The sequence below is a fragment of the Hipposideros armiger genome, unplaced genomic scaffold (genome assembly GCF_001890085.2).
Source record: "Hipposideros armiger isolate ML-2016 unplaced genomic scaffold, ASM189008v1 scaffold_1266, whole genome shotgun sequence".
Lineage (NCBI taxonomy): Eukaryota > Metazoa > Chordata > Mammalia > Chiroptera > Hipposideridae > Hipposideros > Hipposideros armiger.
In genome coordinates, this window is record NW_017732616.1 from 29,233 (window position 1) to 53,157 (window position 23,925).

General features: G+C 38.9%; 1 protein-coding gene across 3 annotated transcripts in view; it reads right to left on the reverse strand.

The window, feature by feature from the left end:
- Positions 1-23,925, reverse strand: part of HERC5 (HECT and RLD domain containing E3 ubiquitin protein ligase 5) — a 43,951-nt gene extending 20,026 nt beyond the window's left edge. For 2 of the 3 annotated variants that reach the window (XM_019633253.1, XM_019633256.1), the window contains exons 1-13: positions 23,498-23,925; positions 21,445-21,565; positions 20,678-20,754; positions 17,710-17,931; positions 15,296-15,387; positions 14,902-15,032; positions 12,834-12,979; positions 11,689-11,765; positions 10,867-10,970; positions 9,338-9,397; positions 7,283-7,376; positions 5,500-5,689; positions 4,145-4,299 (exon numbers count right to left, since the gene is read on the reverse strand). In XM_019633253.1, coding sequence (XP_019488798.1) covers positions 4,145-4,299; positions 5,500-5,689; positions 7,283-7,376; positions 9,338-9,397; positions 10,867-10,970; positions 11,689-11,765; positions 12,834-12,979; positions 14,902-15,032; positions 15,296-15,387; positions 17,710-17,931; positions 20,678-20,754; positions 21,445-21,565; positions 23,498-23,762 — 1,734 coding nt within the window. In that variant the 5' untranslated portion in view covers positions 23,763-23,925. The remainder of the gene's footprint in view (positions 1-4,144; positions 4,300-5,499; positions 5,690-7,282; positions 7,377-9,337; positions 9,398-10,866; positions 10,971-11,688; positions 11,766-12,833; positions 12,980-14,901; positions 15,033-15,295; positions 15,388-17,709; positions 17,932-20,677; positions 20,755-21,444; positions 21,566-23,497) is intronic. The other variant, XM_019633254.1, reaches the window with a different exon arrangement.

The following is a 23,925-nucleotide window of genomic DNA, read 5'->3' on the forward strand; positions in this document are numbered from 1 at the left end:
TAATGGTTACGAGATTATCAGAATAAATAGCAAATTAAATACTTTTGACAACCAGAATAAAGTTCCACCCAATTCCTCTAATGCAAAAGCCTAAATTTTTCAGGAACATAAATACCTAAAATTGAATAGTAGAAATTGATAATTATGAAAATAAACTTCTAGTTACTTTTATTTCATAGAATAGTTTTAAAGAACTTTAAGTCCAAAGAAAAATACAATGTAATATAACTTCAAAGTACTCGGGGGCCCAATACTTCATGTCATGTTCTTCAGAGCTTAACAATATACCATTTATATATGTTCCCACTGGCTAGGCATATACAGAACACTCCCCTCCTAAACAGTGGGGGAGTTTTCCAGCTGTCCATCCCCTGAAGCGACCACGGTTATTATGACATACACATGAACACCATGGCACAGCTAACCATCAATCAGTGAAGACACTGATAACAACATGAGCGACCATCACTATTTGATGTAGATGGGCATAGTCCTGGCCTCAATGAATAATTCTTAGGTGGTCTTCTAAAAGACCCTCTGTGGCTGTGTAGCTAAGACCATTCATCTGGAATATTCTTACTGACTCTAGCCCACACCCCAAATGATCTAGGCTTCCCAGTACCACCACCCATAGTTCATTCCTGTGACTGGTCCTCTGGACCGTGCTGGTCTCTATCTTGTACTGTCAAAAGCCTCGTTATTGCACAGAAAATGCAAAAGAATCTATAGTTAAATCACTAGATATAATGTGAGAATTTAGCAAATTCGCTGGCTGTAAAATCAATATTCAAAAATCCATGCATTCCTACAAACCAACAGATATTTTTTAAGATATTATTTACAAAAACCTAAATATATCAAATATCTTGAAATAGATTTGACTAAACATAGCCAAGACTTTCATAGTAAAATAACAAAACTTTACTGAAGGACTTTAAAGACAATCTAATAAGCGGAAGAAACAGACACCATGAAGCTTCACAGTAGTTAAGATGTAATTCTCCCCAAAGTGAAATACAGATTTAATGCAGCTCCAACCAAATTCCCAGTAAGATGTGTGTGTGTGTGTGTGTGTGTGTGTGTGTGTGTTGGGGGGGGGGGGAACCTCAGAAGCCAATTCTAACATTTGTATGGAAGAGCCAAGTGCCACAAACTGCCAAGAAAAACTTCAAGAACACGGTAGGAGTAACTTCTCTTACCAGATATAAACAATATAGAGCTATATAAAATGACCAACAAGTTCAGAAGAGAGCCTGGAAATGAATCCCACACATAGAAAATTGTTTTATGACAAAGTTTGCATTGCCTATCAGTAGGAAAAGGACAGAATTTCAATAATTGTTTTCATATGGAAAATAATAAAAATAAATTTAAAATAAATTTCCAGTTGGATTAAACACCAAATTGTGAAAGGCAAAGCTAAAATCAATACTCTTTTAGACCTGGGCAAGAGCAGTCTCTGCTCTGGGCCCATGATTTAAAGGTCCTTGCTTTAATAAGGAGTCTCCAGGACCAAGGGGACGACCTGCCTAGGTGCAGCCCACGCCTTCCTTTCTAAACTGCTCCAGATACCCAGGACCTGAGGTCCCTGCTCAAATACCTCCAAGCCAGCTACCAGGATCTCACAGGTCTCTTCCCTTGCCTGGTCTCTGGGGAGTTGGCTGTGTCACAAGTAAGCACACCCCTAGACTCTAGGACTGGCTAAGGAGCAGCTGCTAGAGAAGGTGGGGATGCAACACAGACTTATGAGCTGAGGTGTCCACCTCTGTCTACCCAGTGTGGACAAAACCAAAGTAGGAAGAGAAGCAGAGGACTTGGGGAGGCCTGTCTGGGCCTCCACCTTTTAGTGCAGAACTCTATAAGGAGTCTGAGTTTTCTAAATTCAAGCCTGGCCTCCCATCATTAGGAAGGTTTATTTGTCAAGGTGGAAAGATAGAGTATATTTTACTTATTAAGCAGCAGTTTATTACCTAGATCTCCAACCTTTTAAATATTAGATATTTGGTATATGGGCTTTTGTTTGTACTCTTCCTTTGGTCCAGCTATTGCCTCTATTAGAAAACTATCTAGAGCAGCATTCAGGGCCAAATCAGGCCCTCTGCTTATTTACCTAATGTCTTGTTGGAACACAGCCACGCCCATTCATTTTGATATTCCCAAGCACAGCTTTCATGCCACTACTGCAGAGTAAAATATTGGGTTGTTGGAAAAGTCATGTATTTTTTCTATGCTTTTCTTTGCAAAAATGCGTCATGACTTTTCCAACAACCCAATAGTTGCAGTTGCCACAGAAACCATATGCCTCACAAAGGATAAAATATTTACTATCCAGTCCTGTCCAAAAAGAAACCTGCTGATCCCAGATGCAGGTAATAATTTAAAACCTTGGAAGAGGAAAAAGCTTAACACAAGACACAAGGAGTAAAACTTATAAAGAAATGGGTCAACAAATTTATATTAAAAGTTAAGAATGTGAGTTCATCAAAAAACACCACAAATGGCTGGCTGAGTGGCTCAGTTGGTTAAGAGTGCGCTCAAGAGTTTGAGCTCTGAGCAACTGCTGTTCGATTCCCAGCCCGAGCTGAGCAGCCGCTAAGCTGCCAACAGGTGGCAGGATGGCTCAGCTAAAAAAAAAAAAAAAACCACAAAAAGCACAAGCTACAAACTAGGATATATTTGCGATACATATTACTGACAAAGGACTAGTTTCCAAAATAAAGAAAACGCCTAGAATCAGAAAGAAAAAGCAATTGAATCACTTAAATTGAGCAAAAGTCAATTTATAGAAGAGGGAATAAATATTGCAATTATAAACATGAAAATAAATATACTCTAGTCATGCATTACACCCAGGTAAATACAATTAAAATCATAATTCGGTATCATTTCACACTGAAAATATTTTCCGAATTTTAAAGTCAGACATAGAACAACAGGAATTCTCATTATCTCCTGAACAGAATTTAAATTAGTCCAAAGACTTTGGAAAACAGTTTGTAACTACCAATAATACAGAACACTATAAATTCCAGGATAAGGTATGGAAACTAAAACCCAACTCTTGATACATGAGCACCAAAAGATATGTACAAAAAAGTTTATAGCAGCATGTTTTCTCATAGAGAAACCCCGCAAAAAGATAAGAATTGCAAAGAGTACACATATCCATCAATACTGAGCCAGTGGAGTGGCTCAGTTGGTTAAGAGCACGAGCTCTGAGCAACAGGGTCACTGGTTTGATTCCCACATGGGCCAGTGAGCTGCGCCCAAGCTGAGCTGCTGCTGAACTGCCAACAGGTGGCAGGAAGGCTCAGCTGGTGAGGGCATTTGCTCCTAACAACAAGGTTGCCGGTTCAACTCCCACATGGGATAATGGGCTACACCCACCCGCAACTAAGACTGAACATGGCACCCTGAGCTGAGTGGCCGCGAGCTACCGACAGGCACCCAGATGGCGACTGGACTTGGAGCTGAGCTAGCTGCGCCCTCCACAACTAAGATTAAAGGACAACGACTTGGCTGTTCGCCGCCCTTCCCCAATTCCTAAATAAATAAAAAAAAAGTAAAAAAAAAAATACTGGAATGGATAATTATGATAGTCAAACTGTGGCCTATGATGCAGATGTGAAAATGAAATACGGCCAAAAGCATCAAGTTGGATGAATCTAAAAAACAAATCTTGTGTAAGAAGCATGTGTTCCATTCATTTAAATTTTCAAAACAGCAAAATTAAACAATGTAGTATCTAGAGAAATACAGTCATAAAACAATAAAAAAAATTGTAAGGGAACAATTAGCCCAAAATCCAGAATCATGGCTATGTACAGGAGGTGAGGAGGGGGTACAATCTGTCAAAATAATGCAGGCATTTCTAAAGTACTGAAAATGCTTTCATTTTCAACATGGGTGGTACTTATACTGATGTCTGTTTTACCACTTTTCTTCGAAGTGCTCATAGGCTATATATATATACACACATATACGTACACTCATATGCATGACAACTCACAAAAAACAAAATTTTAAAAATAGCAATATAAACTTCATGTTTCAATTAAGAGTCTGCTTGAGACTCAGGCCAGTTGAACCCAAGGGAATTTTTATTGCAAAATAAGGATATATGAGTTTCTTAAAAAACCCTTACCCTGTGCAGCCTTTTCAGTATTTCTAGGAGAGCTTTAATGTGACAGTTATTCTCAGTACTTTCAGTCCAATAATGCAGTTGAGCAGAGACAGCTCTTGTAAACATCTGGACCAGTTTGGTGAAAGGAGATTCTTGCAGAGATGCCCAATATTCCTCTGAGGGATACATAGGTAAATAAATGTTAGCATGTAATTTCTCATATATTCTTAAAGGTAAAAATTGGTTCCTATTTTCCAAAACTTATAGAATATTTTTATATACATCGTAGTTACAAAAACATATTTGTAATACATTTTCAGCAAATACAATTGTAATTAAATTTTAGAATTTAATGCCCTAGAAAAAAATTTCTTGACAGTAACAGAACCACAAACTTGATACGTGTGAAAACACAGACAAAATTAGTCACATTTTTATAGATAAAACAGCATACTGTATTAAAAACTAGATTAAGAACTATTTATGAGTATACAACTCTTTTTGTGCTTCCAGCATGAGTTTTTAACTCTTAAAAAACACCTTTCAGCATTGTAAAAAAAAAAAACTATTTTGAACTAGCTTTTCATCACTTATAATGTTATCTGGACTTAATAAAACATAAGAAAGAAGAGACTTCTTTGGGCTGAATATGCTGTTTATGTTTTTTAAAAAATTTAAATCTAATCAAGCCCCTAGACCTAACTTCCAGCATACTGGAAACAGAGGGAAAAAACAACCAGACAAATTTAGAGGTGGAACATTTTATAGGACAACTGACCTAGATTTAAAAAAAAAAAAAAAAGCTATAAAATACTTTTTGGGACAACAGCTGAAATTTGAATGTGGCCTGGGTATTAGATAATATTATGGAATTATGGATAACTTTATTAGGTTTGATAATGTCATTGTAATGTAGAATTCCATACTATTAAGAGATGCATGCTGAAATATTATGGGTGAAATGTCATGGTATCTCCAATTTACTTTCACATAGTTCAGCAATAATAAAATGTAATCTGTACATAAAGAGAGAGGAAGCACATACGGCAACATGTTAATAATTGCTGACTCTCAGGTATAGGGCATATAGGTATTCACTGTCCTATTCTTTTGACTTCTGTGTATGAAATTTTTCATAATGAAAAGTCACGATCAAGACACACATAGATCATTAAAGAACTATAAAAAGGTACTAGAACAATCTATTTTGGATGCCCAGAGTAATTATTATAGCATCTTTAGAATATACTAACATGAGCTAAAAACCATGAATGTGTTTACAATTATCTACCTATGTTTTTACTGTAACTTTACTAGGCATATGTTTCCATTGAGAGGATGGTAAAGTATTTTCAAATGTAAATCATCCATCTTACCCAAGACCCCCGAAGATTTATCACTCATTTTACAAATAGCCTCTGCAAATGGAACCACCAGGCTCTCCCAATTGCTAAACTCGTGCATCATGGGACATTCTGGGAGAAGGAAGAAAACTTCTAAAGCTTCTTGGAATGGAGAATGAAATGGAAGGTTTTTGAGCAGATTATCCCTGAGACATGTGGTTATCTGTGGTCAAAATGGATCAGGGAAAAAGACACTCAACACACAGCAGCAACAGGGTGCAACTTACTGTAAATAAAATAAAACGTACAACCTATAGTTTCACGGCACCATGAAATGAAAATAATCATTTAGTCTAAAACCCATGTTTACATCCCATCTCACCAGGCCCACCAAATAACTAATGTGTAGGTATGTGACAAGTATTGTGACAAGTATACGTGTCTATGCCCCTAACTAAGCCATGACCTTCTAAGGACAGGGAGCGTATCTCTTTCATTTTTTACCAGGAGTCCTCATTACAGTGCCCTACACGTAGCAAGTATTTAAATGTTTTCTAAAGAAATGAATGAATGCCAACAGTCTGTGAGTATATATCACAGAAATCTCAAAACAGAAACATAACACAGGTCGTCTGATCCAACTATCCCATCTGAAATAATGGAAGATTGCTCTATGATTATGTCACGTGCACATTATGTGATATTGTTTGGCATAACCCAGGTATATTAGCCTTAGTGATGAACTGATCCAATCTCTTCCCTTCACAGATGCAGAAATGGCCTTCTATTTTTGGTGATCTTTTCATTAAGTGCTGCATTCCTGAAAAAGGTTCATAATTAGGGATCCGTTTTACCTTAGATCCCAGGTGGGCCATGGTTCTGCTCAAGTTAACAGAATTAAACTTCCCATCTTCCCTTGAGATAAAGGTGTGTGACAGAGAACTTGCAGCTAAGATCCAGAATGCATTATTGCAGACAGAACAGAACAGGTGACGGAGCTGAGAGGGAGGGACAGAAATGAGAGCAAGATTATAAAACAGAGGGAAAGACCAAATGAGGCGGGCAGGAGGTGGGGGAAAAGGGAGGGGGAAAGAGAAGGGGAAGGAAGGGAAAGGCAAAGAGGAAAGAAGTAAAGGAGAGAGGAAAAGGAACCAAAGACAGACCCAGAAAGAAACAGATTGAGAGAATATAGCAAGTACCACCCCTTGATCAACCAGTACGACAGAACAGGGGGATAAATTAATAAAGGCTGAAATCAAGAAAGACTAAGCATGTTTGGAATATCAGCAAATGGGAAACCTAAAGATAGTAATAACAGTGCTGAAACAAAGAAGCAACAATCTTAAAAGAACAAGAACATTCTAGAACCTACAGAAAAGGAAGTATAATGGAACAAAGCAGAGAGGAAGAATCCTTGGTAAAGGGGATATCCCGTTTATAGCAGAAAAAATGTGCTCGTTTCTACACTGTTTAAAATAATTGCAAGTAAAATGCTCCTATTCTAGTGTGCCAAACTCAACAAATCCTTATGTTGAAGCCCCAAGTTGAAAAAATTCCCTCTAGAAGACGGCGTGCAGGTGTGTGTGTGTGTGTGTGTGTGAACTATTTTGACTATTTTTAACCTATTATGACTACTATACCAACTACTTCACCCCAAGTGGGCAAACACCCAATGCTATCTGAGTTTACCTTAACATAGATAAACTTCAGGGTCTCAAAGAATCTCTCAAAACAAAATATTTCTTCTGAAATTTTGAAATCTAATGAAAAATGTTTTCGTATATTTTCTTTTTCCAAACAATGTAAAGAATACCACCGTGTTAGTAATCCAGTCCTTTTGGGTTAACTCCTTAAAGTTGTTTCTTGCTTTATTTATGTCCAAATTAATGAACATCGTTTCTGAAGTTATTCTGTGGAAGGAAAATAAAATTTAAAAAACAGGTGAATAAGTAAATGAAAAAGGATACTTCAAAATTAAATATTTTATTAAATTATCTAAAACTTGCTTCATTTCAATAAAATTACACTTTTTCTCAACTTTACAGTAACTATAATTTGGCCGATACAAACACAATTAAAAATGTATTATAAGGGGGCCAGCCGAGTGGCGCATTGGTTAAGAGCTGGCTTGGGATGCCAGAGGGCCCCAGTTCGGATCCCACATATGAGGGCCAGTGACACTGCCCTCTACAGCTAAGATGCTGAACAACAGCTCAACCTGGAGCTGGGCTGCCGTGAGTCGCCAGCGACGGCGTAGGCTGCAGCCCCTGCTGCAGTGGGTTGCCATGGGCTACCGTGTGTAGCCAGCAGCCAGCGTGAGCGGCCATCCAGAAGCCGGCGACTGATCTGCCTCGCCCGGGAAGAGCGCAATGATGGTGCCAACTTGGGCCAGTGAAGCAACGTCCTCCACAACTAGACTGAAGAACAAAAGGACAGCAACTTGTCTGTTCTCCTTCCCCCAATTCCCCAATAAAAAAAAATCTTTAAAAAAAAAATGTATAAGGGCCGGCCGAGTGGCTCAGTTGGTTAAGAGCTCGCTCAAGAGTGCTAGCTCTGAGCAACAGCGGTTCAAGTCCCGGCCCGAGCTGAGCAGCCACGGAGCTGCCAACAGGTGGCAGGATGGCTGAGCTAAAAAAAAAAAAAAAAAAAAAAAAGTATTATAGATGACAACAAAATTTCTAAAATGCCAAAATACAAAGGCTTCATTAATAGTATGTGCTACCCGACTTTAACTCAGATATAATCTTATCTTAAATGGGTAATGAATAAGTATTTATTTTCCAGAAAAAAATAGCCACACAAAAAAGGAAATGGTTTTTCATGTTTATGAAAAAAAATGGCAATTTCTCCCAGTTACATGAAGGACCAAAAAAAAAAAAACAACAACAACAACAAAAAACACGTGGATCAGAGGAGTAAATTGTTAGTTTTCCAATAAAAAATTACTAATGAAATGCATATCTTAACCATGAATTAATTACATTTATAATGAACGGAACATAGTCATTGTCTAAAAATAGACACATTCTTTGTAAAACAATACATTTACTTAGTGTCTGAAAATAGAAAAAATTCTTTTAAATAAAAAACATACAAATATTTAGGAAAAGTACAAAGTTCTTCCTTCATATTATTTAAAAATTCAAAGAAATCTCTGTATCTTGAATAAGGAAATGTTTAAATAAATTGAAGTATGTCCTTCCCATGGATTACCACGCAGCTATTATTATTATAAAAAATATGGGATATGGAAACTGAATAAAATGAAAATGGACAAATATATTAAGTGTACAGTGGTATATAAAGCAAATGTAATCCTATTTTTTATAAAAGAATCCATTTACACAATATATACACAAATATATACACAATACTACTAGCTAATATATAGAAAAAAATATACACAAATACTACTAGCTATTACTCTTAGGTGGTGGATTATGGATGATTTTTCATTTTCTTTTTGTTGTGTGTCTATTTTTGACATTTTCTACAGCAATCATATATTTTTGTTCAAAAACGTAATTTTTAAAAAGAGATCAACACATAGCTAATTATTTTATCATCAAACCATTTCTTTATGATCTTTCATACTATATTTTTATTGAGATATAACTGACATATAACATATCAGTTTAGGTGTATGACAGGATTCCACATATGTACAACATTACAAAATGATCATCACAATAAGTCTAGTTAACAACCATCACCACAGTTACAGTTTTTTTTCTTGTGATGAGAACCTTTAAAATCTATTCTCTTAGCAACTTTCAAATATAGAATACAATGTTAACTATAATCACCATGCTGTACACAGTATCTTAACAGGATTCAAAACATATTAGAGTACTGATTATATATATATTACCTTTCCCTTATAAAACTTCCAGTCAGACAAGCAGGAGATGAAAATATCTCTCTGATTTCCCTACATTAGGAATAAGAAGGTAGTTAAAACAAATTATGAGTATGCGCTTCATGGCATGAGACATGATAAAGCATCTTATAATTGTCCTTCAAACTTCTCCCTCTGTCTCTGATTTGTTGGCATACTGCCTTGGGTATCTAGAAGTTGATTCCATTTACTGAATCTCAAAATTTCAGTGGTAAACATGAGAAATAAAAAGATACGTACTCAGATAAACCACAAAGAGGAAAAGGCTTGACCTAGAGTCACTATTTTATTGGACAAATAAAACACTCTCATCCTGGGGTGGCCAGTTAGCTCAGTTGGTTAGAGCACAGTGCTCATAAAACCAAGGTTGCCGGTTCGATCCCCACACCCTCCACATCTAGATTCAAACAACTACTTGACTTGGAGCTACTGGGTCCTGGAAAGACACACTGTTCCTCCCCCCCTCAAAAAAAAAACTTTATTAAAAACAAACAAACAAAAACACTCTCATCCCAACCAGCTTTCCAAGCCCTAATTATTTCTGTTCCACCAAAGTAGAAACCAAAAAATTACTAGAAATTAAATGGGGGAAAAGGATATGCTCAGTTGTCTTAGAAGCAATTGCACAAATAGTTCTTGATCATTTATGCTCTGCAAATTATGATGTAACTTTTTGTATAGCTACTTTCCAGAATTAGAAAGCCATACCTAAAAATACCTCTAAAAGGAGATGTTTGTTAAAATGAATATAATCTTTAACAGGTGGTAGGAGTTCTACCTTTTAGAGCAAGATTGCCTAAGCTGTTCAGCTGTAAATAGGAGGTCCACAAAGGTTCTAAGGTCAAACAGAGTTGGGAAACTGTAGACTGTGTATTCTGCTCAGAGAGTCAGAACATATGCAAACTTATCAAAACCCAGAAATTTCCTGCTGCCCTTGTAGAGCTTACATGCTAGCTGCGATAGTTAATTTTATGTGTCAACTTGGCTAGGCCACGGTACCCAAATATTTGGTCAAACACCAATCTAGGTGTTGCTATAAAGGTATTAGATTGGATTCTATTTAAAATCAATAGACTGTGAGTAAAGCAGATTATTCTCCATAATGTGGTGGGCCTCATCCAATCAGTTGAAGGCCTTAAGGGAAAAAGGTTAAGGTCTCCTGAGAACAGGGAATTCTGCCTCCAGACTCAAGCTGCAATATCAACTCTTCTCTGGGTATCCCTGCTGGCCTGCCTTATGGATATTGTATTTACCAGCCCTCATAAACATGAGCTAATTCCTTAAAAATACATCTCTGTCTATACACACACACACGCGCGCGCGCACACACACACACACACACACACACACACACACACACACCTCCCCCCGCCCCTTTACTAGTTCTGTTTCTCTGGAGATCTCTGACTAGAGGACCACAAAATCTTACCACTCTGTATTTACTGTGCAGAACTAGTTGGGGGAAACACCACTTTAGAGAGCTACAGACACATGGCGCGTACCTTTTTGTATTCTGCCACTGCTTAGTCCCCACACCAGCAATCCACCTCTTTACAGTCCCTTCATTCAGTGTAGGAATTTTCCTCCTCAGATTAACAACGGGATTCTATAAACAAAGAGTAAAATACAATAATTTAGACACCACAAGAACAGGTATCCAACTTTTAGGCACGTTCTAAGGATAGAGGGTAATATTGATGTTTAAATATGGATAATAAAGCTCTGGGAAACATACAGTGTGATTCTACCACTAAGAAGTAATTTACCTGATTGCCAATTTGGATCCAAATTTAGATACAAAGTAAACTTCATTAAGTGCCCTATCACGCAGCATATACAGGTGTGACTGGGTTAAAATGAACATCACACAACTTGGAAGAGAAAGGAAGATCTTTCTGAAAGGGCTGTATGTATAAGTGGAATGAACTCGATTTGCCTTGGTGAAATAGGGCAAGGAGGATATTCATATGCCTATGAACCTCAGGTCTTTTTCAGTACTGGCTGGCAAGTCACATTAGAATATCAGCGTGTTGGCTCCCTAGGACACTGACCTAGTGCCACTGGAAGGGAGCGTCCCGAAAGGTAAGAGGAATCTAAGGAAATCCCTCATTTGACATTCACGAGATACACAGACACACCCACACACAAGATTTCTGTGGGTAAATATTTATGTAGTTTAGACATTAAAGGATCAACATGTCTACCTAGTTCTCCAAAGTCAGCCTGGGAACCTGGTGATTCTGGAATTCACCAAACTTAAATTCTGAAACTTTTTGTTTTGCTTAAAATACTAAGTTATAGAACATCTAGAGATCTATTTTTACCTCTTTTTTCATCCAGAGCAAAATGCTTTGATTCCCTCCAGCAATCATTATCAACTTCTTTTCTGAGGTATGGCTTTCTAAAAGGGATATACAGAAAGTAAGAGTTTAGAAAATCATTTGGCACAAACACGCACTCACACTCAAATTGCAGGTTCTTAAACTTAGTCCTTTTATCTTTCTGATAGGCAAAGGCTCACTTATTTCCCACCCATAAAGTAGAAATACACAAAAAATTCACGGTAAAGTCTAGTTGGCAAACAGGTGATTTTCCAAGTTGACAAGTGGCATCGGTTTAATATACATAATTAATATAAATGCTTATATATAAAACATCGTCAAATATTTGATTAGCTAACTGTTCCCTGGTTTAACTTGGCTATTAATAAAAACTAAACTCAAGATTTGACCAATGACTACTTGCTGTGAGGAACGTAAATAAGTACTTCAAAAGTCTATGTAAGGGGGTATAAGAAAACAAATATATGAACTGCTTAAGGAAATAACCCTGTTCATTTTCCCAGAACCAAGAGAATTTTGGTACGGTAGGTTATCACTAAACTTTCAGAAAACAAGTAACCAAAGTGCTCTGAGGTTACACAGGGCACAGTTCAAATCCAGCCAGACCACTTCCTGACCGTAAGACCTGGCTAACCCTTCGCTCTTCATGTGTCTATACCCTCCAGTAAAATGGGACAGAGTACACATCTCCCTGAACTGTTTAAGGATAGGTGCGATAACACATGTTAAGTGTTCAGCACAGTTACCTGGCATGTGTAAGCTGCTCTCATTCTGAGGGTTTTACATGATTATGAGTCAATTGAACCTGGTAAGAAAAGCAATCACCATGAATCTAATAGGCCCCTTGCAAACTGGAATCAGACTACATATGCTTCTGAATCCATATAGTCTATGTTGTATCATTTTAAGTCCACCTTAATCTGAATGGGTAAGAAGAAAACTAATGGTTATTTTGGCTTAATAAATTAGACTGGGTATTTTAAATTGTTTACAAATAAAAAACAAAAACAATGTTTAGGATACTCTTCATAGTCATACATATCTTTTCTTGCCACATGACACACTTAGAAAAATCAGTTTCCCCACAGAGGTATTCATGCCATATCCTGTGCTCCTACAGAATTTACCAAATTTGAGTTCTTCATTTGATGGCGACTTCATGGGAAGTGGTATCATATGATTATGTGTTCCACTGTTTCCCAGTTGTCCTTCTTTTCCAGAACCAAAAGAAAAGACCTTCCCCAAGTCAGAAACATAGGCAAGTGTGTGCCACCTATTAAATAAAAGCACATACCGTCAATTCTGTTATCCACAATGAAGAAATTATGCAGCAACATGGTAAAAGGCCAAAATTAGGTTACCCAATGCCCAGTGAGTAAAACTAGTTGACCAACTCCCAATTCATGAAATTAGCCACGTGGAAACTAAGAAATCATTATTTTGTGGTTGAGATGATTTTGGAACCCCTAAGTCTGCTCAAGGCCATGATGCTGCACCTCAGCAAATGCTGTTCCCTGCCATCAGGAACAAGCATCTCCTCTTGCCTTCTACCCTTTTCAAGCCTTGGCTTGCGGATACCTCTTGAAAGCCATCTCTGAGTCCCTTCTTTCCACCTCCTAGAAGATGGAATTAGGTGATGCTCTCTGAGCTCCCACTCTATTTCCCAAGGACTTTTATCATACTGATTATCTTACAGCTCTGTTCGATGGTCTCTCCAACTATACAGAATTTGGTCTTGCTCAAATAGAGGTCTGGTCTTTGTCCTTGGTACCTGAGAGGTAACCTCTAAACCTTTATAACATCCCAAGTGATAGATGTCTTCATTATTCATGACAGGCCTCTGAGACCACACCTAACAGTTTACCCGGGTGGCTCATGGAGGGCCCCTCTGGCTGCATCTAAGCCCAGCCTACAGGGAGGGAGAGTCCCGAGGTTGAATTCTACCTGGGCAACGATTCAATCACAACTAAGCAATGAAACCCCAATAACGTGGGTGAGCCTCTCTAGTTACCAATACTCACACACTGCCATGTATCAAGCTGGGAGGAGGTAACACAGTCCATGGCTCCAAGGAGAGCGGATGCCTGAAGCTCTTCATTTGGAGGACCCCTAGACTCTGTCCTATGCATCTCTTCCTTTGACTGGTTCCAATTTGTAGCCTCTTCTTGTAATAAATGTGACCATGAGTGCAATAGCTTTCAGTGAGTTGTGAGGCTTTCTGGTGAATTCTCCTATGTTAGTAGGGGTACTGCCCTGGTTTGCATTAAGATATCTCTAACATGACAACTCTTGTAACACATACTTCTAAAAGGAAAGTGTGTTATGGACAATCCAAAGTGGTGATGTTTCTTTGGTTAATGCAGAGATTCTCAAATGCAGAGAGCTATATATCATCCCAATAATCTGGTTTACCTTAATAGCCATTTATGTAATTTTACTTCAAGATCATAAGAGACTACATCTATAGACTAAAAGTGGATACACCATTTTTTTTATAGTAAAGGGTCAGTAAACAAACAAATGAACTCAATCTTCAGATACAGTCTGAATCTCCTTGTCTTTAGTAAGGAAATAACTGCCCCCAAAAAGAATAAGTGTATCTGGGTAAAATACTTCTTAACACAACCAAGACCAAATGTCCCACTTATAAGAAGTAGATTGACTGAAGTTCTAGGAACAAAATAATTAAGTAAACAAGGAGTCTGTTTTTCTACTTAAAAAAAAAGAGAGCTGTGAAAAATCAAACTTCTCAAGAATATTCTACTCAAACCACCAATAACTTTGTCTTATACTTTACTGTGATCACTCTGAAAGAATCGTGGTAACTAAGTAAGATGGGCCCTGAGGGGTTGTGAGAAACAGTGATTATATCAATGAATAAATCCTTTGTTACTCATGTTTATTTTTTTTCCAAATAAATGGCATTTTTCTTAAAGACAGAGGTACATTTGGACAGTGATAAAGGTATTTCACTGAAGGGGCATCAGAAAGTGAATATATTTGATCATTAAAAAAAAATCAATGAAACCAAATATGGATAAAGTTATGATCTAATAATGTAAATTAAGCATCTTCACTCATCTAAAAATGTTTAATACTTTTATCTCCTCAATCAGGGAAACTGATGGAAATTTTATTAAAATACCTATCTAAATTTACTGTATTGATTTTTTTCATTGACACTTTACAACTTACCTTCCACATGCTATCTGGGTGACTCTATTCCCAACAAGCTCAGTCACCAAACAGGGTCTTAGCTCATTCTGTGTTGAATTGTGACCAAGTTGTCCATATTCTCCAGCACCAAAAGTAAACAACAGCCCATCCTAAGGAAAGGGAACTTCGTATCAGATTCTAGAGAAATATGACCCAGAAGTCATATTCACAGATGCAAAGGCATTGGTGAATAATTAATAAAAGCACTGTCAAAGCAAAACCCCCAATTATCAGGAAGACAGTCCTGCTTGTAGGAAGTGATGACCTTTCTTCCCTGGGATACACTGCCCACACCTAGGTGTTCCAGTGCTTTCCCCATTACAATGTGTTCTCCCAGAATTACAGTTAAGGAGACAAGGGCATACGTACGTACCTTTGTGAGCAGGGCAGTATGAGAGCCACCACATGCAAGAAATTCAACTTTCTCATTGTCCAGTGTTTCAATAAGGGAAGGCAAATCTTTATCTATACAAGGAAAAGAATGGCTAAAGTGACCAAAAAGTGCTGAATTTCACACTACAGTGCTGTGCTACTGGTAAAATACATGGACTACTTCCCCTCAGCCTAACAGCAATAGTTCCCAACACATTCTGACAAGAAAGGTTCTATGTTGGTGTATATAGGCCTAACAGTGGGGGTGGGGCAGTGATCAAAGGACATTTGGGTGTGCTCACCTCTGAAAGTACTAAGCCACTTCTTAGGGCTCATTCTTCTTCTATTATTATTATTATTATTATTATTATTATTATTATTATTATTAGTTTCAGGTGTACAGAACAATGCATTAGCTATCCTTTTCACCCCTCACGAAGTAACAACCCCCCTCCCCACAGCCACTGCCCTCCCACCCCCGATATCAAACTTATCTATTAGAATTCCACTGACTCCATTCCCACTCTCTACTCCACATCCCATGACTATATGTATATATACTTATAGTTGACATACAATATTATTCAACATCAGCTTCAGAAATACAGTGTGGTGGTCAGGCCTCTACACCGTCCATGAAGTCGTCTCCCTAACAAGACATGTGTCCATCTGGCCCAGGGCTCATTCTTATCTTTTTCACCTGACATGATTAACTTCAACTGCAGGATATCTGATATTCCCAATTCGCACCTAGAATTATATTCTTTTTTTCTTTTAAATTCTCTACTACGATGTCCTTGCCTCACTCTTCTTTCTTTCACGATTATTTTGTCAAAGCACTTAAGAGAGTCAACAAAAATAGTTTGACTGTCCTTTATTCCTTTTCCTCCTTTGAATATTTTTCTAACACTGACTTATGGGTTCTCTTAAGTAATTAGCATAGGACCACATCAGGGAGAAATGTAGTGTTTGACCAGTAACTCTGGATAACGTGTACATTACCAGTGTTGATAAATCAATGGAGTCTGCTACACCTGAAAACCAAATAGGATCACAAGAAATTTTTGCCATCTACTTTGTGGAGGCGATTCAGTAACAAGAATGACTGTACAACAATAGCCAAGACTTGGAAACAACCGAAATGCCCATCGGTAGATGACTGGATTAAGAAACTATGGTACATTTATACAATGGAGTATTACTCCGCTATAAAGAAGAACGAAATTGTATCATTTGGGACGATATAGATGGACTTAGAGACTATTATGTTAAGTGAAATAAGTCAGTCAGAGAAAGACAAATACCATATGATTTCACTTATATGTGGAATCTAAAAACCTGAATGAACGAGGGAAGTGGGCAGAGGTGGTCTCGGAGATATGGAGGAGCAACTGATGGCTGTTGGTTGGGAGGGGGTGGGGATGGGGGAGAGGNGGGAGAGGGGGAGGGGGTTGGACAGCATAAATACGTAGCTGCAGTGTTGCCACAAGGACATGGAAGACAGTTTGAGGAATGTAATTGATGGTGTTGTGAATATTTTGTGGGGTGTCAGGTGGTCACATGTCTTGCTAGGGAGACTGCATCATGGATGAGGAAGAGGCTTGATCACTGCACTGTACACCTGAAGCTGATATTGTATAATATTGTATGTCAACTATAAATGAATATATATATATATATATATATATGGTCATGGGACGTGGAGTATAGTGTGGGAGTGGAGTCAAGGGAATGTAATAGATGTGTATGATGTTGGGGGGAAGTGGGGCGGTGGATTGGGGGAGGGGGGTGGTCACTTTGAGGGGTAAAAAGTATAACGATTGCACTGAGTTGTACAGCTGAAACTAATTCTAAAAAATGTGTATTTCATAATAAAAAATAATTAAAAGAAAAAAAATGACCATGTTTTTTTGCACGTATGTGCATGTGTGTACAGATGTAATTAAGTTTATGGAATATGATTAGGATATGTGAGTTTCTAATACAGAATTTTGTATCCTTTTGTCATAACATATTTGTAGACATTTAAGTGCTCATGTACCTTGAAGGTTATTTCATCCAAACGCATCACTTTATAGAAAATGAAAACAAGGCCTACAGAAAAGCTGTAAGTGCCTGGGTAAGGCCCTGCAGTTAATTAACTGTGAAGTGAGAATCACTACCCATGTGTTCTGATCCCCAGTCCCATATTCTTTCCACTTTTCCCACAAGGCCCAGATGTGTCTCAATTATAGCAACGACTTCCACATTATGCATGTCTCTTAGACCAATGCTGTCCTGAAGACACAGATAACCAGGAAGAACAGTACAAATAACAGAGGACTTGAACCATTTTTGAAAGCGGGAAGTGTATCAAATTCATCCCTTATCTAACAAATATGTTGATAATATGAATTTAAAAATATGTTTCCATACTGTCGGTATGGCCCAGGCCTAGTTGTCCAAAATCATTTCTTCCCCATGAGTAAACGTTTCCGGATATGGATAAAGCCATGCTGTGGGCTTTTCCCGCAGAAATTTGAGCCAAGGGGACTCCTGAGAGCTGCTCCACAATCTGTGGTGTCTGGATTGATGGCAATATTATTCCAACTCCGAGCTGGCCGTGTAAATTCTGTCCCCATGCAAAAAGCTCACCACCTTGACAGAAACAAAGAAAATGCCGTCTTACTAAATTTAAAATGCAGCAGACATTACCCTAGGGCATTATATATGCAATCCATATTATACTATCACAATCTCTTAGGTTCAAACTGACAGGACTTCTCAGATGCCATATGCCTGAAACAGAACAACTAGAAAAATCTTCCATTAGCAGTTAACAGTTACACTTTCTTACCTCCTACCTCAAACTGTAGTGTTATGGACTGAATGTCTGTGCCCCACCCCCCAAATTCACATGTTGAAATCCTAACTCTCAAGGTGAGATTAGGAGGTGGAGCCTTTGTTTAAGATTACAGGAGATCATGAGGGTGGTGCCCTCATAAATGGACTTAGGGCCCTTATAAAAGAGACCCCAGAGAGCTCTCTTGCCCTCTCCACCATGTCAGAAGACGGGCCTCTCACCAAACAGCAAATCGGTTGGCACCTTGACTTGAACTTCCAGCCTCCAGAACTGTAAGAAGTTTCTGCTGTTTAAGCCACCCAGTTTATGGTTATTTTTGTTACAGAAGCCCGAACAGACAAAGACAGGTAGAATGAAGCTACTTGAACATATTATTGTATAATCAAATTCAAGAAAGACTTATTTTTTTAAAACCCACAGGGTAGGGTCACGAAAAATAGAAACATTGCACATCTGGAAAATAAAACCTAAAACCAGTCTTTTCTCTGCTTCCCCCTTCCTTAATATGCCTAAAGATACTAAATAAACAACTTAAAAATACGTTTGAAATTGTAGCATGGTATCTTGAAAGAGCCAGCAATCTTCTTCCATTAACTAGAATACACAGTCTGCAGCACATTTTTCAAGAAAAGTTCTTAGATGTTATCTAATGGAGTTGACAATATCTAATGGAATGTGAAAATACGTATCAGAGAATTAACGGCTACCTCTCTGCACAATACTGTGCAGGATCTGGTGGGAAGCAGGGCGTTTCCTTCAAATATAATTGTTATGTGCCTTTCAGCCACCAGGAATATAATGATGAGCGTGTAGTTCCCTTTCTTGCTTCCCCAACTCTCATTTTTCCTAGATTGTGATTTGCCAATGATAAACCCCGAACATCCCCTTCCACCCTCATCACTAGACTCTGGAGTTCTTGAAGGCACAACGTGTCTGTTTCATCTTCATACCCTGAAAATGGTAGATACGCAAAATGAAATATTTGTTCGTGAATGGAAGTCAAACAATCAGGTCAATTTTTTCTAATACAAGTTCATACTCTCAAACTTCCACAGGGCCTTCAGTACAGGACAAATACTTGAGTATTTTATTCCCTTAAATCCCAGCTTCCATTCAGTTTATGTTCATGTCTGTCCTAGACAATAAAAAAATTTCCTCAATCCTGAACTCCTCACTATCACCCTCCTGTTTTAATTATTTCTCCGCCGTCATGTCTTTAGGAAATTATGGTGTCTCATAAGAAATAGGAAATAATAACGGGCTAGGGAGAATCCCTGAATTCAAAGGTAATGTTCAAACACATCAAGGGCCTGCAAACTGGCCACAGAACCAGAGCCAAGGGACTGTGAGCCACGGGAGTTGGAAGGCCACTAGGAAAAGGGAAGAAGGTTCTAGAAAGGGATGGCCCGTGCCTGGTCCTGATTCCAGAGAGAATGCCTTTCACTATTCAGAATATTCTCATTATTTCATATTTGAAAAACAAAAATATGGAACTGTTGAAATAAATATCTAGGCCCAAAATGGAGCCGCTCCTGCCTGGGGTGTCACATCAACCGAATTTTCCCATTCTGGTAAATGCTCCACTGGACCAGAAATGCAGTATATCCATTCAGTCAATTCCCAAACTCCAAGCCAACTCTGAGCTCTATACTTATTTCCTTGTTCCCTGATCTTCCTAAATAAGGTCAGATAGGCAATCCCAGCCTATCATACCGTTTCTATGTTTGGTCTTTTAACACTTTACAAACTCACTCTTGCCCAAAATCCATTAGGAAGAGTGCTCGCTCCACTGCTTGTGAGGCACTGCACTCCCCAATTCATGGGTCACTTTCCCTTGAATAAAGGACATCAAACTCGTTGCTAAATTGTCTTAGGTATGACATTTGACAGAATAAAATGTAGGAACAGTAATTACGAAACCAGATTTTATAGGTCCAAGAATTCTGTCTCATTTTGTAGCTCCTTTAACAATAGGAGCTACAAAACCATATTTCTGTCATGTTAAAAGAAAAGCATACAGGGCCGGCCGAGTGGCGCTGTGGTTAAGAACTGGCTTGGGACGCCAGAGGGCCCCGGTTCGGATCCCACATATGAGGACCAGTGACACTGCCCTCCACAGCTAAGATGCTGAACAACAGCTCAACCTGGAGCTGGCTGCTGTGAGTCACTGGCAATGGCTTAGGCTGCAGCCCCTGTGTCAGTGGGTTGCCAAGGGCTACCGTATGTAGCCAGCAGCCAGTGTGAGCGTCCAGCAGCCGCAGTGAGCGGCCGTCCAGAAGCCTGCAACTGATGTGCCTCACCCGGGAAGAGCGCAATGATGGTGCCAACTTGGGCCAGTGAAGCAACGTCCTCCACAACTAGACTGAAGAACAAAACGACAGCAACTTGTCTGTTCCCCTTTCCCCAATTCCCCAGTGCTGTTCCCATCCAATTCCCCAATAAAAATCTTTAAAAAAAAAAAAAAGAAAAGCATACACATTCTACTAGTTCTACATATATGTGTACTCCCTTCAAAAAACAATTAATATTCCAGAAAAGTACCTTTTGAGAGTGCAAGAGAATGATAATCTCCACATGTGATCTGAATTATAGTTTTTTCTTGTAAAATGCATTGAAACCTAATGAAAGAAAATACATTTTATGTCAGTTACCATAATGAAAGTCACAACATCAATGATAGAATTATTAACTGTATTTAATTAGGATTGAAGCTCAAGAAAAAAAAATTTAAATTTATTGCCTCTCATTCAGTACATCTAAACTATAAAAAGTGCAATATATGTTTTACTTAGTGGTTTAAAAGAAAATAATGTGCATTATATAATTGTAATAAGATGATTCTAAGACTCTTTTACAAACAATAATTTTATGATGCAGGAATAATACAAGATGAAAATAAGTTCTCATTCTCATGATCTCTCTACTAAGAGAAAGTCTCACAAATCATTCCATGATGATGCATCTTTTTCATAGGTTGAAAACTTTCATTTCTGGAAACCTAACTTATAAGATTATTATGAGGTTAAATGAGTTAATGAATGTGAAAGTCCAATTTGGTTCTACACAGACTAACCACTCATTTCCTTTAAATGTCAAAGCAACACCTAGTTAGTGCCCCAGTAGACAAAAATCGGTTTGTAGTTTATTCATGGGAATTAACTAGTCAGTTCAAAATTCAATGTTTACTTTAAATGCCACTATGAGAAGCAGGGACAAAGATCATATAAAGTAACATTTTCCTACAGAAATTATCATTGCCTTTTGAGCAAAATTTTTTAAATTTTTAATAAAAGAAAAAAGTTCCCTACCTTGTATGTTCTATGCTATAGTTGTACTCAAATGGTTTTCCATCTGAGGATAGAACCAGCATGTGTTGTGCTCCTTGGTCCATGGAATGTATCTTCATTTTTTTTCCTAACTTAATGCATTCTGCAGAGCAAATGCAACCAGAAACTATCATCATTCTGATTATTACCCACTATTATTATTGATTTCATTACAATACACTTAAAACACCTGGAAAAAAATTTCAACTAGACAACCTTTGCTTAACATGAACTTCTCTTTAAAGAAAAGTCAAGTATAGAAAGCAGACAAATTAGCAATGACTACAGTCTTGACAAGTGATTTTTTCTTTTAATTTGGGAAAGCATTGATTCATACGTGTTTTATAAAACAATTAAAATTTGATATTAGATTCCTATTAATAAGTTGAGACAGAAACTGAATTTGAAGAGAGAGAAATGAAAAAAGTCAGAAGAAAGGAAATAACAATATTTGGACAACATAACTCACTGTAGGAGCAAATACACTGTGTATTCTGAGATGTATTCTTTCCGAAAACAAAACAAATAACACTAATAAACACCTCTTAGTTGCTTCATATAAAATCCAAGGCCTATATTCTTAAAATTATGTTTAAGGGATGAGATTGATGTTAGAAGAATTTTTAAGATTTAAAATTGTCCATTAGTTACCATTTACTCTTACCTCATTTAGTTTTATCACAAAAATTTATGTAGGATACAGTAGATTTCGGACCTGTATTACTTTTTAGTTCTAACGAAACAGAATCTATTCATGTAAAATCTCAAAGCACAAACCACTTCATACTACAAATGCTAGGAGAACCAAAACAGTTTGGTAATAAAGAAGAAATAGCCCAACGGATCAACAATTTTGAGTCTGGGCATTTCCAATCATTTTTAAAAAGAAGGGTTATTCAAAACAGGTATTGGGGCATTTTGGTGGCCATTTGAAGAAAATAAACAAATCTAGATTCCCCGACCTCACTCCTTAAATCAAAATAATATCCAAGCGTATTAAAAACTTTAACTTTAAAAACAAATGCTCACAATGTCTATAAAGAAAGGTGAGTGAAAAAAAAAACTTGCGCGGATAGCTTTCTAAAATAACACAAAATCCATAAGCCTCCTCAAAAGATTGATGAAGCAGACTATAAAAGAACATCAACTACAGGCAAGTTGGGGAAAATACTGCAAGTATATGACTGACAAAGGGTTATTCTTATTTAAAATTCAAAACTCTTTCAAATTAGTTAAGAAAGAGATTAACAACTCAATTTTTCAAAAGCCAGGCAAAGATGTGAACAAGCAGTTCACCAAAAAGGAATGTAAATGACCAAAAGAAAAGAAAAGCAAAAGATGCTGGACTTCGCTCAAATTAAGAGCAAAATGAACCGAACACCATTTTTTTCACTTATCAAAGAGACAAGGTTTTTAATGGTAAGAATGTGGCCATTTGCGTTCCCCACTGGTAAAATCGGAGTCACAGTCCGCGATCTAATCTCTACGGAGATTACTCCCTCGGAGCAGTGCAAGTGAAAACACTCGTTTTTAAACGGCTTGCAAATGTAACATATTGCTAAGGAAAACAAGATAACTGTGTTCTCCAAAGACTCACAAAATCGGACAAGCTATGTTCTAGAAAAGAGCAAGTGAAAAACAAACTCTGAACAGAAACCAATGGTAACGGCCGACCGGCTAAAATGAAGTTGCGGCTAGTACACTCCCTCCGCGCGGTTAACTTGAGGAAAACACGGTCTAGTTCTCTCTCCTACCCCGCAAACTCGGCGCCCACGGGGCACAGGATGGAGACATGGGTGCCGCACGCGCGAAACGCGAAAAGCCGCCCGGCCCGGCGCGATTGTGCGGCCACGGCGGACCGCTACCGCGCCGGGTCCCCCTCGGAGTCTCCCTTCCCGTCTAGAGAAGGACCGCGCCCCGCAACTCCCGCCACTCTGGACAGAAGGGTCAGTGCCCGCGCGGGCCCCGGCCGCCCACCCTCACACCCCGAGCCCGAGGCGGGAGGGCCGAGCTGGCGTGGCCGGGCCCCACTCACTTGGCTTCCTGGCGCCGTCGCTCCCCGCCGGCAGCTGGTGCACCTCGACGCCGACCCCGCCGCGCTCCAGCACCGCCAGGCGCTCGCGCGTGCAGCACATCTGGCGCATCGCCTCGGTTCTCCCGAGCAGCGCGCTGCGGAGGCCCGGGGCGCTGGGGAAGAGCCAGAGCTGCGTGCCCCGAGGAGACGCGGCGGAGCGCCGGGGGGCCGGCTGCAACGCCGAGCGCGCGCCGCCCCGCGAACTCCTCCGTGGCCTCTGCTCCATCGCCGCTTCCCCGGGTTCCACGGCCGCACCTCCGCTCTCCGGAGACGGAGCTTCGGCCGGCCGAGAGGCAAGAGAAGAGAGGCAAAGGGCCAAGGTCTAAGAGGTCCCACTGCCCACGGACGTCGCGGTGCGGAGCCACCCAGCGGACTGCTCTGCGGCGTCG